General features: G+C 48.9%; 1 protein-coding gene across 3 annotated transcripts in view; it reads left to right on the forward strand.

Moving 5' to 3' along the window:
- Positions 1–992: 992 nt before the first annotated feature.
- The window catches only part of RANBP10 (RAN binding protein 10), a 63439-nt gene continuing 49321 nt past the window's right edge, over positions 993–15110 (forward strand). Inside the window, exons 1-2 of one of the 3 annotated variants that reach the window (XM_004371477.2) lie at positions 993–1334; positions 2124–2235. In XM_004371477.2, the coding sequence (XP_004371534.1) occupies positions 1100–1334; positions 2124–2235 (347 nt within the window). In that variant the 5' untranslated portion in view covers positions 993–1099. The remainder of the gene's footprint in view (positions 1335–2123; positions 2236–15110) is intronic. The other 2 variants (XM_004371478.2, XM_004371479.2) reach the window with 2 other exon arrangements.

The following is a 15110-nucleotide window of genomic DNA, read 5'->3' on the forward strand; positions in this document are numbered from 1 at the left end:
TGAGTGAAGAGGCAGTTTATTCCCATGGCTAAGAGCTCAGGTTCTAGAGTTTAACAGAGCTAGGTTCAAATCCTAGTTCCACCACTTATCTCTCCAGGCTTCTACCTCACCATTTATAAGAATGGTGATGTTACTACCTGATAGGGTTATTGCGAGAGTTAAATGTGGTATATAAAGCACGTAGCACATAATATATGCTCGAAACAAGATGGCTGTTGCACTAAACTTTCCCTGCCCTTTTGCTGGCACGTAACATCCTCACCAAGCTGACAAATTAGCCCGGATTCTGTTTCTGCACCACTGCTCCCGTGGGGCTGGAGCCCCAGGCCACTGGACAGAGGCTAGCATGAAGTGCAAAGGTCGGGATTAGATGCCACCTCCCTCTCCAGAAGTACTCAAGTTCTTTTCTCTGCTCTCGGCCAGGACGGCGCCTACCTTGGTAGGGACGCAAAACCGGAGTACTGCGGCTGCGAAGAAGCCATGACGCCTCGGGCGGTCGTCGGGCAGCCAGCACCCGCGGCCTGGGAAGCTGCAGTAGTTTACAACGCGTCGCCATGGCGACAGGCCGCAACGGCCCAGCTGTGGGGGCGGAGTCAGGACTGCGCGCACCACGCTCTCGAGGCCCGCATCCCCTGGCTGGGAGGAAGGCCAAACAGCAAAGGTGAACTTGGGTTCGGGAGCTGGTTCCTTCAGAGTTAGTCACTGCGGCGGATTTGACCCTAGCTACCAGAACTGAGGCAGGGGGATCACCACAGGCCATGAGCGCGGGAGGTGAACTGAGAGGCCGGAGTCACTTTGCTTGTGGGAATTGTAGTTTTCTGTGTTCCGAAAACTCGATTGGACAGACTTATGTTTCAGCAGGTTTAGACTACATCTCCCAAAGTTCCATAGCAGCTCGACTTGGGCCGTCCCTGGAAAGATCTGCATTTTGGGATATGAAGTCTAAAATGTGGCAAGGCGTGGCCGTGTCCAAAGAGAGGTGCCGGACTCGGACTCAGTTTCCCTGCGGCCCCGGCAGGCTCGTTGGCTATTGGCTGAGCGAGGCGGATCTGGTCCCGCTCCTCCCCGCCCCAGTGACACAATAGCAGCTCCCTCCAAGATGGCGGCGGCGACGGCGGACCCGGGAGCTGGGAACCCGCAGGCTACAGATTCCTCTGGCGGGGGCACGGGCGGCAGTCTGCCATCCCAGGGGGAGCAGGAGCTGAGCCGACGCCTGCAGCGCCTGTACCCCGCGGTCAACCAGCACGAGACGCCGCTGCCGCGCTCCTGGAGCCCCAAGGACAAGTACAACTACATCGGCCTCTCCCAGGGCAACCTCCGCGTCCACTACAAAGGTATCGGCCACCCTGGCCGCGGGAGGAAAAGGCTGGAGCGTCTGCGGGACGGCTGTGCTGTCCGGCTCCTGTCCCATCACATCCCTTCCCCGGCTCGGGTGCTCCGGGTTGGGCCTTAGGTCAGGGGTGTCCACGGTGGTCGGGCTGATCAGGCCGAGGGTTGACTGCCTCCTCTCTATCCTGGAGAAACCCGAGGCCAGAGAACTGCATCAGGTGTCCAGACCCAGTACTGGGCTGTACCTTCTACCCGAGGGCTTCCTTGCTTGACCAGCTCCAGCTGGGTCTTTCACCACTTCTTAGTTTTAGGAGTGTCTGAAGAAAAGGATGGTCACATTGTCATCAGTAGCCAGAGGCCCATGGGCTTGCTCTCCTGCCAGACATCCCAGACTGGACCTGGGCTTTTGTGCTTACCTTTAAGTGAGGCTCTTCCAGGGCGGCCTCCTCTTCCCGCTGGTCTCCTAGGTGGGTTGCCTGAATTCTGGAGAGACTGCCAGTAGCACTGGGGAATCTTTGACATGCACATACACTGCTTGTATCCTCATTTTTGTCTGTATGGGAGACAGTGTCTCAGTCAGGGCTACTATTCTCAGGATGAGGTGAGCCAAAGGTGGGAGGTTTACATGGTTGCTCAGCTGTTGTCTAATTATTCCTTGAACCATGTGAGGGATTCTTCTGGCCATGGAGGTGTGAGCTTTTGAGCTCTGCTGAAGTTGCCATGGATTAGGGAAGAATAAGTCTTCCATTTGCGTTTCCTTCTGCTGAAATTTTTTCCTTGCTCTCTCCTCTTAGGTCATGGCAAAAATCACAAAGATGCAGCCTCAGTGCGGGCCACCCACCCCATACCTGCTGCCTGTGGCATTTATTACTTTGAGGTGAAGATTGTCAGCAAAGGAAGAGATGGGTAAGCCCCTCATTGCCATTCTCTTTTCCCCAACATTGACCTGTTCCCTGTGGTCAGAGTTAGAGGTCCCCTGGTCAACACTTGTAACTAATGTGAGCTGCTAAGCCACATCTGTGTAGCCGCCTATGTGTGTAGTCATGGGTCTGGGCTGCAGAGGATTCAGGGGTGGGCTGCATCTGTTTCTTGACTCTGGCCATGGCCTGGTCTATGAAGTAGGCCTTGATAGTAAGTAGGTGGATTAGGGGTGGAGAGGGGACTTCCTTTTAATGATGATGTAATGAGATACCTCACAGGTCAGGGAAACAGGTAACAAGTTTACTTTAACAATTCAGTGATCAGAATGGGGTTTCCCCAGCTAGAGTATGGTGTCTGTGACTTCCCACCTTTCACACCGTTGCCACGTTCAAGGTTCCTTTTTATGGCATTTAGTCATGTGGAGGCCCTAGTAGACTTCAAAGAGGTAGTAGAGTCTTTGCAGCATTCATCAAAGCTGTGGCAGCCTCTAGCCTGTCATCTCAGGGTAAACAGCATGCACATGGTCAGAATCAGGTGATCTTGCTGCTTATAAACTTGTTTTTCAATACAGGGACTTGAACACCAGTTGGACCAGCTTTCGGAAGATCCTCATTAAAGTCAGCATTAGGGAGACTCCCTATTTTAGGGTGACCTAAACAGACGCAGAGAAGCCGTGGTGGCACAGTGGTTAAGTGCTCACCTACTAACCGAATGCTTGGTGATTCGAACCCCCCAGTCACTCCGCAGGAGAAAGATGTGGCAGTCTGCTTCTGTAAAGATTCACAGCCTTGGAAACCCTGTGGGGCAGTTCTGCTCTGTCCTTTAGGGCTGCTATGAGTCGGAATAGACTCGATGGCAATGTGATTTGGAAACAGACATAGGAAATCAGAGGGAATACTATGGGGAGATTTTTCTTTTTCTTTTTCTTCTTCTCCTTCTCCCAATCTCTCCTTTTTCCAGTGATTGTGACAAAGCAGGTGTTTTAAGTTATGAAATAACATGATTGCTACTGCCTTGGAAAGGCTTTCCTCATCAACCCTTAGGTCTAGTGTGGGAAGTTTACCAACCCTACCAGTGACCTTTGTGCCAACCCTGAGTGTGTGTTCTTTAGCATTCAAAATACTTCCTCTCTCCTAGGGACTGTCCCCCTTGTGGTGCATGCAAAATGCCTGGCTAAGAGCTGTGCTGGAGGCAGGACTGCCAGAGTCAGAATCTTGGCTGCTTCCTCACAGTGACATCGTCATTTCCCCGGTTGGGAGGGCTGTGGCTTTGGGTAGGTCTTGGGGCTTCACTCTTCTTGTTTTGCACTGTGTGGAGCTAGGCAAGCATCTGAGCTGCCTTTTAATCCTAGAATGCTATGATTCTGAAATTCTGATAATGGGAATCTATTGCATCTTTCACTTTTATCCACATCTAATACATTACAGATGTTGTTGTTAGGTGCTGTCCAGTCAATTTCAACTCATAGGAACCCCATGTGACAGAGCAGAACTGCCCTATAAGGTTTTCTAGGCTGTAATCTTTATAGAAGCAGATTTGCTTGGTCTTTCTCTCATGGAGCCACTGGGTGGGTTCGAACCGCCAGCCTTTCAGTTAGCAGCTTAACAGAACATTTAACCATTGCACCACCAGATAAGGAATTTATGTTATTGAAGGGCTTTAAAGCTCCCATTTTCCCTTCCCCATCTGATAAAAACACGTATGCTGTATATTTGGTATGCTTGAGCTAGTATGAATAAGAATGGCCTCTTAAAACAAAACAAACACCCTAAAAAATGGTTACCACGTAGATTCAAATGTTGGTTGGTGCTGGAGTTCCATATTGCCAAAGACACTAAGAGGCATTACTTAAACTTGTAGGGAGAAAAATGGATTGTTTTCTTTCTAGTCCTGTAAATTTTCCAAAGGGGAGTGTTCAAACCCAGAGACCTGGATTTCTTAAACTGACTTAACATTTCAGTTTTAAATGTATCTTACTGGAAAATCTGCATTTTTGTCAGATTGCCTTGCTGTAGATATTGCCTGCACGTCTAAAGAAAGTTGGGCATCTTCTCCCAGCTTCTAATCAGTTGCTGTTGAGTTGATTCTGACTCTGGCAACCCTATGCGTGCTTGAATACTAACTGAAACGTTGGTGGTTCAAACTCATCTAGAGGCGCCTTGAAAGTAAGGCCTGGTGATCTGCTTCTGAAAGGTCACAGTCTTGAACACCCTATGGAGTGTAGTTCTCCTGTGCACACATGTGGTCACCAAGAGTCTCAGCTTCTAGTCCTAGCATTTTTATATTAATGTAGCTGTAAAGCTGACCTGGAAACCTCAGTTTTAAAAAGGTTCCAGGTCATGTATGCCTGTGGTAGGCAGCTTCAGTTGACTGTTGTCAGATGGCAAGGGTATGAATGTCTCCTCATAGCTTCTTTATGGAACTCCTAAAAGCCATCTCATGGCTGTGATATAGCCAGCTGTTGGAATGTGCCAGGTGTGGTTTTGAGGAGGCCAAGGGCAGTTATAGGGCAGACATTGGCCAGCTTGTTTCCTTTTTCCCCATCAGTGTTAGAGATACGTTTCTCAACCTAGTTTAGTCCATGACCCAAGTGTTAATTGGTTGTGAAGCTTTCCTGTGTTGTCTGGTTTGATCCTTGTGGCATCTCTGGGAAGTGGCTGGAGCACATGATAATGTACTTATTCTGTGGGTGAGCCCTGAGATGCTGTGGTGTTTGGTGACTTCCCTTGGCTGCAGGGCGTAGGGTATGCCATGGAGTAGCCTGACTTGTCATATGTACTTGATTGATCCCAGACACATGTGTCTATGCTGCTGCTGCCCTTTCCCCATTGTGGCTGCCATTGCATTTCTTCCCTAGAGTGAAGGAATATCTGGTTGGATACTTAGGGGACCACGGTATTAGGGGACAGAGCTGAAAGGTGCTTAGTGCCAGAGAAGCGTGACGTGCTCTGGGCTGAGTTTGATTGACTTACGTCCCGTTGACCTGAAACTTACCATTGAACTGAAACTTGTTTTTCTATAGATTTGAATATGGGCTTCGTTTATAAAGGGTGTTTATGAATCCAGTTGTCAGTGTTACTGTTCTCCAGAAAGGCATTTGTTCTGACAGTGTCTTCTGTAGAACACACTAAGCTAGTTTAATCAGAAAGGTCTTATTTTATAGAATATTTCTTCACACCTAGACTCTGTGCAGACCCTCTCATGCTAGGGGCAGAGAGAACAGAGATAAAGCCAGTACAGGTAGGCCTGTCCTCAGGGAGGCTGTGGTCCACCCAGCAGAGAGTGGACTGAAAGGCTCACTGTGCGAGGAGGCAGAGCCTGGCATGGTTGTGAGGGATGAGTAGGAGTTTCCCAGCAGACAAGACCTGTGTGGACCCATAATGACTCTGATCAGTTAACTAGCACGATGTCAGGGTGCTGGGCTTTCTGGGCCCTCCTGAAATATAAGCGTAAGTTGAGGAGGAAGGGCTGTGTTTGAGCCAAGAGCTTAGTGCAGACTGATGGGTTTCAGCTGCATTTTGCCGAGTCACCAGAGCTGTGAACCCTGGGGAACAGGTCTGGTGGGGCGAGGAGACATCAGAGCCTGCCAGTGGTGCCAGGAGATAGGGAGCATCCAGGGTGATCTGGCCAGAAAGCCAACGAGGCCCTGAAGCTGAGGGTCTGCGGGAGGAGTGACTTTCTCGGGCAAAGCTCACAGACCTGTGGGTGTCCCCGGCTCTTAGTGATGATGCATAGAGGGTGTGGCTGGCCAGGCTGACAGATGCTCCAGTGTGACCCTCAAAATAGACTGTAACATCATCCCAGCGGCAGAGGCCTCCTCTCATGTGATGGGTGGCTCTACCCAAGAACAGCAAGCCTGGGCTAGAGCACTGGATGGGGTGCTGGGTGGGGCAGTGGTGGAGGGGACTGTCTGGTCACAGCCAGCCAGCCTTTGTTTACTCCTGCAGCTGACTTCTTTTGGTCAGACAGCAGTGTACTCATTCGTTAGTTCTACATACCGTGATGTAGCACCCCTTGCTTTGACCGAGTCCCAGGTCTGAGCTCTAGGAGCACAGGTTTGAGGCCCTGCCCATGAAGAGATCAGTCTAGAGGGGAGATAGGTGCATCTGTGCAAATGACTTCTGAGAGTGGTGTAAAAGGACCAATCCGTGGTGTGTGCCAGGCCCAGAGGTGGTCCAGAGGATGGACTTCCTCCTATACCTGAGGAGGTGGGGAAAGCTTCACAGAAGAGGTATGATGCTGAATCTGGAAGGATGAGGTAGGAGTTCCAGGCGAACATAGTGAGAAGCAGATGTTCCAGGCAGAAGGAACAGGGTGTAAAAAGATATGGAACACAGAGTATGAGGTAGGCAGGGGCTAGATAGAAAATACCTTATGTGCCATGGCTAAGGATCATGGGCTTTATCCTGGGGCAGTAGCATTGTGCAGAGACTTTGGATCTGACCTTGCTTTTGAGAATGCATGGGGAAGAAAGACTGCTGGTCTGCTTCAGCCAGGCCCTTCTGCTGAGGGGCCAGTGGACCACCAAGGGCTAGTGGCTTTAGGTCCTTGACTCCAGGCGCGGTTTTCGCATAGTTGGTTGTCTTTCCTGTCTCTTGCCTGGCTTTTCTCCTGTATGGTGAGATGCAGGGGTGGGATGTTGAAGGCTGGTACCCAGGGAGGCTCCTGGGAGGTGAAAGGACTCTGCTTGTGTTGTTCTTAGGAATTTTTTTTGGTTTCACCAACCCCCATTTGAATGACGACACCATCCTGATTTTTATGCCTCGACGTCTCCCTCTCATGGGTCAGAATCACCCAAAGTAATTTTCCAAGGAGACCCAGAGAGCCACTCAGTCAATTAAGATCTTGCCTGCCACGTTCCTGGTCTAGAGAGCCATCTGAGCCCAGGCTCTCCAGCCTCGGGACAGTCCGTGGCTAGGCTTTCCCCTAGGCTCTCCCTCCCACCACTCCAGTCTCTCAGCCTCTGTGCATTGTACAGTGCCATTGAGAAGATTGGGGCACGTGGGTGGACCTGGTGAAGGCCTTGTTCTGTCTGTCCTGAGAGGTAGGTGCCATCCTTGCCTAAGGCAGGTACAGATGGTGGTTGTTCCCTGTTCTCCCTGACTGCTCCCCTGGGACTGATGGACTCACAGGCAGATGCTGAGCTTTGGGGCTGCATCTCTCCCCAGGTAGCACCTTGTGCTGTTTCTGAAGACACGGAGTGCTTGGATGCTGGAGCATCTTGGAGTGTTGTATTGGTTACCTGTGTTGGGCATTAAAGCCTTGGTCTAGTTGGGCACACTGGGATGTAGCTCTGGCATGGGGTGAGAGGACCAGAGTACACACAGTGTCCACTTTCCTGGTAGGAACTGTTCCTGTGCTGAGCACATCTGGGCTTCCCTGGGACCTCCCTACTCACTGTATGTCACTGCCAGGTTCCAGCCATAAGCTGGTAGAGTGTGGCTGCCTTCTTCAGAACTTGGGGCCTTTCTTGGTCAAGGATCAACCTCTAGAGAAATTTCTAGAATTCACTTAACGCACCCCCCCCCCATGTCTTTTCATTCTCTGGACTGTTTGGTCTTTTCCCTAGGTGGGTCACCCCGTAAGAGAGAGTCCCTGGTGGAGGGGAAGCAGGAGCACATCAGGTGCGGGCACAGGAGGAGGGACTCAGCAGCTCTGGGGCAGGCTTAGTTGTATCATGCCTGTTTTGGAGCCATTGAGAAGGAATCAAGGGCCACACGGTGGATCTCTGTGGTCAGGAGTCAAGTTGGAAAGAAGGGACTCATCGCTGTCACGGAGAGAGGAATGGATAACACTGTATCTAAATGCAAGGACAGCCCTCTGCCTCTCCAGAAAGTCTGTGCAAATTCAGATACAACATCTTTGTAAGAGCTCCAGGATCCTTGTAATTGAAACGTGGAGTTGTGAATCTGTTGCTAGAAGTGCTGTAGGACTTGGTGATGGCACAGAGTCCATAGCCCCTCTGTCATGAGGCAGCCAGAAAATGCCCGGGACTGCACAGGGGAATGGGGGAGGGCTGGGTACATCTTTGGCATCCCTCTTACGCCTCTTCCTTTCCTTCTTTTTAGACCTTAGAGTTTAGGGAGATGGCTTGGGATTTCAGGAAAGTTTAGTTGAGGTCAGGGATAGCAAGTGTCATTGCTTAAAAGCCTCACTGCCCCCTTAGCTTCCATGACAAACATTACTGATAGAGAACAGCTCTCTTTCTTAGTGAGTCCAGACAGAGCCCCAGAATGTTCCTCGATGCACAGCATGCCAGGCAGCTGTTATGTTTTGGTTAGAGACGAAACCTACTGGCCTTCAGGGCCGAGGTGGCTGGAAGATGAGAAGTGGAGAGAGGAGAAGGTGGTTGTGCCCGTATAGTCAGACGGCTCAGCTCATCTCTTCTGAAGAAGAGCGCCAAGGCGGAGCTGAATCAAGAGGGAAGAAGCGGGATGGTTTGCTGAGTAGAACTGGTTATAACACGGTTTACAAAGCCACATTTCTGAAATTGGCATGGGCTATTTTATATAATGCTCTGTTTTCATAGACAGCAGCTGTTAAGCCAGGAGTTTAAGCACTCGGCTGCTAATTGCAAGGTTGGCAGTTCAAACCCACTCAGCAGCTCCATAGGAGAAAGACCTGGCAATCTACTTCCATAAAGATTACAGCCAAGAAAATCTATTAGGGCAGTTCTACTCTGTCACGTGGAGTTACTATGAGTTGGAATTAACTGGACGGCACCTAACAACAACAGTTTTATGTGTGTGTGTGTGTGTGTGTGTGTGTGTGTGTGTAAATACGTATATGTGTAATATATATGTTTTTAATCAAAACGTATTTTTATATTCCAAAACCAAACCCATTGCCCTCAAGTCGATTCGGACTCATAGTGACCCTATAGGATAGAGTATAACCGCCTTATAGGATTTCCAAGGCTATAAATCTGTACGGAAGCAGACTACCACATCTTTCTCCCTCAGAGTGGCTGGTGGGTTTGAACTGCTGACCTTTTGGTTAGCAGCTGAGCACTTAACCACTGCACGACACGGGCTCCTATTTTTGTATTACATATAGCTAATTTTTTAATAGATAATTTAAAAGAATACAAAGGATCTTACAACATGGGACATAGTGTACTTTGAAAAATAGACAGCAGAGGGGACAGAGAGGTGCAGGTTTAAACAAATGCAGGTTTATTGTCATTATGTACATTGTATCAGTAGAGGCCAGTACAGAAAACAAACCAGTCTAGACATTTCAAGCAAGAAGGGGTTTAATACAGAGAATCTGATGCTTACAGAATCGTTGAACTTAAAGAGTTTCCATGTAACTGTGGATGAGGCTACTTGAATAAAACCTCTTAATGAAAATAATGAAAGATGTTAGATAAAACATTATAAACCAACAAACTAAAGGCCAGTTTCTGGATGAACACCTGTATCTAGAGACTTAAAGGGTAATGTCTGAGTAACTAATGGCATTTGCCATGCCCACACACAGCTGTGCTCCAGCTCTAGTTATACAGGGCCAGCAAGGTAGAAGTTAGGCCCCAGAGCCTACTGGATGTAGGGTCTGATGGGAGCTCTCCCACATTAAGAAGGTGTGCCAGGTGGCTACACCTTCTGGTTAAAGGCAGTAGATTTGGTTTTTTAATGTGACAGGTTCTAGAAAGTCAAGGCTTAGTATTTGAGACCTGGGTGGGACTCTGCCAACCCTTTAAAGAAGAAGCACAGAACCCAGGGTGTGTGAGTAACCTGCCTTGGGCCACCCAGGGGGGCTGTTCTGTCCCCTTCCTGTCTAGCAGGCTCTCTGGGTGCTTTGATGGTGCTGGTGGCAGTGGGTGTACAAGAGTCTCCTGACCCATGCTCAGAACCACTGTCCTCTCAGCAAGGACATTCTAACTTGAGGCCCCTTTGCCCTCTCCTTCTGACCTGTTCTACCTTGGATGGTGCTAGGGCCAGGTCCATTCATTTCTGTAATGCCCCTCTCCCAGTAGTGTGCAGAGTTGGGGTTCAGTGGGGGCAATTTGTGGCTTCCTGGCAGAGGGACAGGATGGGACACAGCTGCTGGAAGAGCCAATGTCATGATGGAGGCTATGGCTTTAAGCAGGTCCATCAGGCTATGAAGTAAAATCCCCAGTGCCAAGTATCAGGCCTCATTTCAGAGCTAAATGACAGTTGGTGTTTTTCTGGAAATGTCTCCCAGGGGACCATTTTGTAACCACTGTCCTAGAGATCCCCTTTGTTGTGGAGGCTGTTGACTTCTATATCTGGGACAGATTCTGATGGGAACAAGATTGCCAGCCTGTTGAGCTGTGGCTGAGGTGTTAGATGTCAAGATGAAACTGTCAGGTGAGATTCCAGGAGCCCCTCTGGGGTCTGGGTCAGTGGTGATTGGCCCTCTTACCTGAGGTTAGCAGAGTAGCTGGTACTCCCCTCCTCCACCCCTAAGAAAGCTCAGCCCTGAGGTTGACGGCCTTGCCTTTTCTCTCTTCTTTATCACTTCCTACCAGAGCTCTGTGGGTCTGGAGATATCTAGGTGTAAAATATCTAGGGCCCGCCAGTGCATAAAGTCTACCTTCCCTCTAAGGAGAAATTGATAGAAAGCGAAAAGAGCTAGTTCTGTGTCCTTCACTCTTGTCATTGGGTGTGTGCTTGTGGTGAAGGACTTCTTACTTCTGGCCCTCATATGAGTCCAGAATACTCTGACGTTTTCCACTATGGTCTGTGCCAGATCCCACTTCTTTCATTGGGAAAAGTCAGATAAGGCTCATGCTGGCATGCAGAGGCACAGCGATGTTCTTGGTGACTCTTAGATTACTCTTCCAGGGTACCATCTCCTCCATCTTGTGCTTGCACTTGGGTAGAGCACATTTGGAACAGTGCACAGACATTATTCTGCCAAGAGTCTAAGTCTCTAGGTCAGATCTGGGATGGACCTTAGGAGCCCTGTAGTCTAACCTCTCCTCTTCTGATAGGGAACATGAGATGTGGGTTGAAACCCAAGACCCACTGTCCTGAATTAGGCTGGAGTGTCTTGGCCCAGGCTTTCAGAGTTGGGGTGTGTTGTCTTCGGAGCCCTGCTGTGTAGTGTTCCTGCAGCTCTGCAACTCTTCAGATACTTCCCTTCAGAAGGCAGGAGAGGAATGTTGTTCTTGTTACCAAAGGGGTTCCTTGTGTGGGCTGCTGCAGGCCGTCTCCCGGGGCTGGCTTGGGCATTACAGCAAAGGGGTGGTCTTCTTCCCTTTATGCCTTGTTTTGCATATCTGGAGGGTGTGAGAGTCCAGTGGCCTGAGTTTCAAAGGTCCTGTCCTACGTCCACATCAGGCCTGGCTGGTTACGGCAGAACCCCTAGTCAGCTGGAGCTGTGCTGAATCTGTCTTACTGCAGCAGGGTCTCCTGAGGAAGCACCAAGTGTTATGTGAGCTGGGCCCTGGCTCTTCTGCTCAGTGGGGATTCTGACTGTTTCCTGATGCTCCTGAAGGTGTGCTTGTCTGATGCAGCCTCTGCCCTCCTGTCTGAGAGTTCTGAGCCTCAGGACTCATGGAGCTGGGTGCACTGAGAAGCTGACCATGTAGGCCAAGTCCCCCATGTGTCCCTCTGTCACTGAAATGTTGCTCTGGGGTGATCCAGGGAGAGTCTGATGGGTGAGAACCAATAACCTCTTCAGAATGTGGCCATCAGCTGATTTTTTTTTTTTTTTAATCTATTAGATGAAGTTTATTCAGGCAGAAGACTTATGGATCAGGTAGCACCAAACCACATGTAGGAAGGTACTCCACCAAGTATCAGCAGAGATTGGCTTATATTGACAAAACACGGAAGCAAAAGCTTACTTCTGGTTGGCTTATACAATTTACTGTTGAACCTGTCAGGATTTCATTGGCCAAGAGGGTGAAAGCAGTGTCAGAATCTCATTGGTCAACGAAGGTGGCCTGATTTACAGGAAAGCGAAGCTTAAATTTCTGTAGACAAGTCTTAGAGGTGTTGTTCACTCAACTGCCAACACTATTTTGTCAACCACATGACTCCATTAGCGGACTCTTAGAAATTATTTTTCTATGATTATAAAGTAATTTGTGTTAATTTTAGAAAACCTAGAAAGCCGAAAAGAAAAAAAATGAATCCAAGCTGACCAGAGTCTGTTCATGTGACAGCAGCGGTGTCAGCAGACTGTGGTTTTTTGTGGGAGGGATGGCAGAGGGAGGTGGAGGGGGCATGTGCCCCAGGAGCCACCACTCCATTCTCAAGGCAGGCCATTTTCAGGTCTCCAGCTTGCCCTCCCTGGCCTCATTGTGGACCTGGTTGTGTGGTCATCTGAGGGCCTTTGCTGTCCCCTGCTCCTCCTCCATCCTAGTCTCTGGAAGATCTTGACCCAACTTGGCCTGAGCAGCGCCTGCTTGCTGCCCTGTTCTCTCTGGAGCAGGGGTTCTCTCTTGGCTGCCTGTTGGCCCAGAACCCAACAGACTAGGAGAGTCACTCTTCTGTTTTGTTTTTTATTGTGGTAAAAATAGATAGAACAAAACATTTGTCATTTTAGCCTTTTTCTCATGTACAATAACATGACATTAATTATGTTCACTATGTTGTGCAACCATCACCATCTGTTTCCAAATTTTTTATCACCCTTAACAGAGACTCGGTATTCTTTAAGCACTTATTCCCTCTCTTCCCCTCCCACACATCCCTGGTAACCACTAATAAACTTTGGTCTCTATGCATCTGCCTATCGTAGATATTTCACATAAGTGGGATCATAAACTGTTTGCCCTTTTGTGTCTGACTTAATTTCACTCAGCACAATGTTTACAAGGTTCCTGAGAGTCACTCTTCTTGTAGCTACAACTTGCATTGATGCTTTGTCAGTGAAGGGGCTAAAGTGAGCATTTAGAGGCAGATGCATGGCCTCACTGCCACCCAGAGCTTGCGTGTTGTCCTGTTCCACTTACTGGCTATCTCTCCTCTCTAGCACATGCTATTTTTTATTTTCCATCTTGCTGCCATATAGAAGAAAGGAGTAAATCAGAGGTTTACCTTACTTGCACTCATAGGGTTAATAAGGAGCCCTGGTGGCACAGTGGTTAAGTACTCACCCGCTAACCAAGAGGTTGGTGGTTTGAACCCACCAGCCACTCTGGGAGAAAAGACCTGGCAATCTGCTTCTGTAAAGATTACAGTCCTGGAAACCACGTGAGGCGGTTCTCCTCTGTCCTATAGGGTTGCTATGAGTCGGAATCGATTTGATGGCAATGTTTTTTTTTTTTTATTTAGGGTTAATAATTCCCCCTCCCCCCAGCTCCTCACATATATCCTGCGATTTGAAAAGAAAGCCCTGGCGGAGAAGTGACATGCCAGAGAGCTAAGTTAGTCTATTCCAGTCACCTGCTTGGGGGAGTGAAAGCCCTTGTTGCCTCCTAGGCCCAGGATGGGAGTATTCCTAGCACAGCCTGACCTGTTTCCAAGAAGGAGCGAATGCTCACCTCCTTTCTCCTTGGCAGTCCCCAGGTTCAGGCCTTCGAGCATGGCCTACTTCCTTCATCAGAGTCCAGTATTGGCAGAGCCTCTAGCACATGAACGAATGGACAGAGTGGGGCTGTGGGAGCACAAATAGTTGCCCACTCACCACCCTCCCCACCCTGCACCCAGGTGTGCTTTGTCTAATTCTGTTGAACAGCCTGCTGACTCAGGGTAGCAACTGAGGCAGCAGCTCTGAGAGGTCATGTGACATGGGCACATGATGAACGGAGTGGCAGAGGTGAGATGTGAATCTGGTTTTGTCCAATGTATTTGTTCTGAGGCAGGGATAGTTCCCATCCTGATGTTTCTTTGTGCACAGTGGAAATGCCAGGGTGAGAGCAGAGCTGGAGAAGGGCTGTTACTTACTCTGGCTCCAAAGTTTCAAATGTGTCTCGGAGAATTACCCTTTCTTTGGGAACTGGTTGCACTGGGCAGTGCCCTGGGCTTCTCTAGCTCCTCCTCTACGCAGTAAGTTCACCAGGCTCTCGGGTACCTCACTCTCCATGTCTCTCCATTCCCACTGCTCCTGTCCTTGTCCAGGCCCTTGTCATTTCCCACCAGGATAATTTTGGTAGTCTCAAGTTTTTCCACTTGAATCCGTTTTCCAAATATCAGCTGCGTAATCAGCTGCGCCTTTTCTAAAAACCTTCAGTATCTTCCCGCTGACCTCCCGTGAAGTTCCAACTCCTTAAGCTAGCATGCAGGCTGTGTGTGAACAGCCCATTTCCTGCTCCAGCCGTGACCAAACACCCAAGTCGTGACCCAGCCACGCTGAACTTCTCTTCATTTCCTCAACCATATGGCTACTTTCTTGCTTTGAAGTCTTTGCACATTCTGCTGCTTCTGCCTGAAACACACTTGTCTTTTCCACCTTATCTCCTTACTTTAGCCATCACTTTCTTTGGGAATCTCTCTCCCCCACCCTTGAGTCAGTATACCTTGGCTCTCCTCTGACTTGGCACTGGAAACTTTTGGAGGGCTGGTACTGGCCTCCACTTTGTGTCACCTGTACCCTATTGGGCACAGGGTATCTTTATGTAAGGGGTGAATGATTGCAAGGGACTCTAAAGAGAAACTCATCACACCCATTTTTTTATTTTTTTTATTTTTTTTATTGTACTTTAGATGAAGGTTTACAGAACAAATAGTTTCTCATTAAACAGTCAGTACACATATTGTTTTATGACATTGGTTAACAACCCCGTGATATGTCAACAACAGTCTCCCTTCTCGACCTTGGAAGACCTTCTTTTTTTTTTTTTTTAATATATTTTATTGTACTTCAGGTGAAGGCTTACAGAACAAATAGTTTCTCATGAAACAGTAGTACACATGTTGTTTTATGACATTGGTTAACAACCC

The sequence above is a fragment of the Trichechus manatus genome, unplaced genomic scaffold (genome assembly GCF_000243295.1).
Source record: "Trichechus manatus latirostris isolate Lorelei unplaced genomic scaffold, TriManLat1.0 scaffold00014, whole genome shotgun sequence".
Lineage (NCBI taxonomy): Eukaryota > Metazoa > Chordata > Mammalia > Sirenia > Trichechidae > Trichechus > Trichechus manatus.